The following is a 1,303-nucleotide window of genomic DNA, read 5'->3' on the forward strand; positions in this document are numbered from 1 at the left end:
ACACCACCCCCCCCCCCCTCCCTTTACAAAAGGAAGAAAAGGAAACCAACAACAACAACAACAACAACAAAGACTTATTTATATTCAATTCAATTCAATTGAATTCAATTCATCCATTTGCCAATCGACTTTTTTTCTCCGTGAGTCACTGAGTGGTTGTGTGGGTGTTTGTTTGTCAGCAAAACATGGACGTGGCGTTTGATTTATATACGGCGGTTATTCCTGTAGATCGTAACGCGTTATCCCATCAATTGTTTGTTTTTTGGTTAATTCTCACTACTGGCGGCATATTTCTATACCTTTTATGCGCATCCATTTCAACTTTTATCTTCTTTGTGGTTTTTGAAGAAACGTATTTTCCCCACACGATGGATAAAAAGAATCAAAAACATGAATTACGACGACAAATGTTACATGAAATATTTATTGCGGTTCTTTCTATTCCTTTTATGGCAATACTTATGGCCCCTTCTTCTACCCTTGCTCACCGTGGGTACAGTAAAATATATTACAATGTTTCTGATTATGGATGGCCGTATCTTTTTCTTAGTATATTGATGTTTTTTATCTTTACGGACTTTATGGTATATTGGTTTCATCGTGGTTTACATCACCCAACATTATACCGATACCTTCATAAATTACATCATACATACAAATATACAACACCATTTTCATCTCATGCATTTAATCCTTGTGATGGATTTGGTCAAGGTTCACCATATTACGCATTTATTTTTTTATTTCCTATGCATAATTACCTTTTTGTTATTCTCTTTTTCGCTGTTAACCTATGGACAATCTCTATTCATGATCAAGTAGACTTTGGAGGTCATTTTGTGAACACAACAGGACACCATACAATTCATCATGTACTTTTTAATTACGACTATGGACAGTACTTTACCGTATGGGACCGTATTGGCGGAACTTATAAACCCGCACAACAGACGCATCTTTTCCCATTATTTACAAAAGGTGGACGCATTGAAGAGGTTGAGTCAACGAAGAAGATGGGATAAAAAAAAAAAAAAGAAAGAGTAAAAAAGGGAGGTTACGGTGCAGATATATTAAATATAATGTAAATGCATGCATGCATGCACATACACATTATATTTTGGATTATGTGCAAGGAGGTGGACAGGCGGCTTATATCTATCTATCTATCTATCTATTTATATCTATCTATCTATTTATATATATGAGAAATTATTATCATTGTTATTGTGGACGAGGAAGCAGAGGAGAATGGGCTGCGGAAGATGGCTAGGAAGAAGAAGAAATAAATAAATAAATAAATAAA

General features: G+C 34.9%; 1 protein-coding gene across 1 annotated transcript, besides 5 other annotated features; it reads left to right on the forward strand.

Annotated features, from left to right (window-relative positions):
- Positions 1-1,303: a sequence feature (heterozygous, Esmeraldo-like haplotype).
- Positions 47-70: a microsatellite.
- Positions 83-112: a microsatellite.
- On the forward strand, positions 186-1,022 carry Tc00.1047053473111.10 (lathosterol oxidase, putative; the record flags this gene model as incomplete). The annotated part of the gene is made up of 1 exon (XM_797152.1): positions 186-1,022. One exon carries the CDS (start codon positions 186-188, stop codon positions 1,020-1,022), a length of 837 nt encoding a protein of 278 aa, XP_802245.1.
- Positions 1,153-1,201: a microsatellite.
- Positions 1,281-1,303: a microsatellite.

This window comes from Trypanosoma cruzi, genomic scaffold, assembly GCF_000209065.1.
Source record: "Trypanosoma cruzi strain CL Brener 1047053516771 genomic scaffold, whole genome shotgun sequence".
Classification (NCBI taxonomy): domain Eukaryota; phylum Euglenozoa; class Kinetoplastea; order Trypanosomatida; family Trypanosomatidae; genus Trypanosoma; species Trypanosoma cruzi.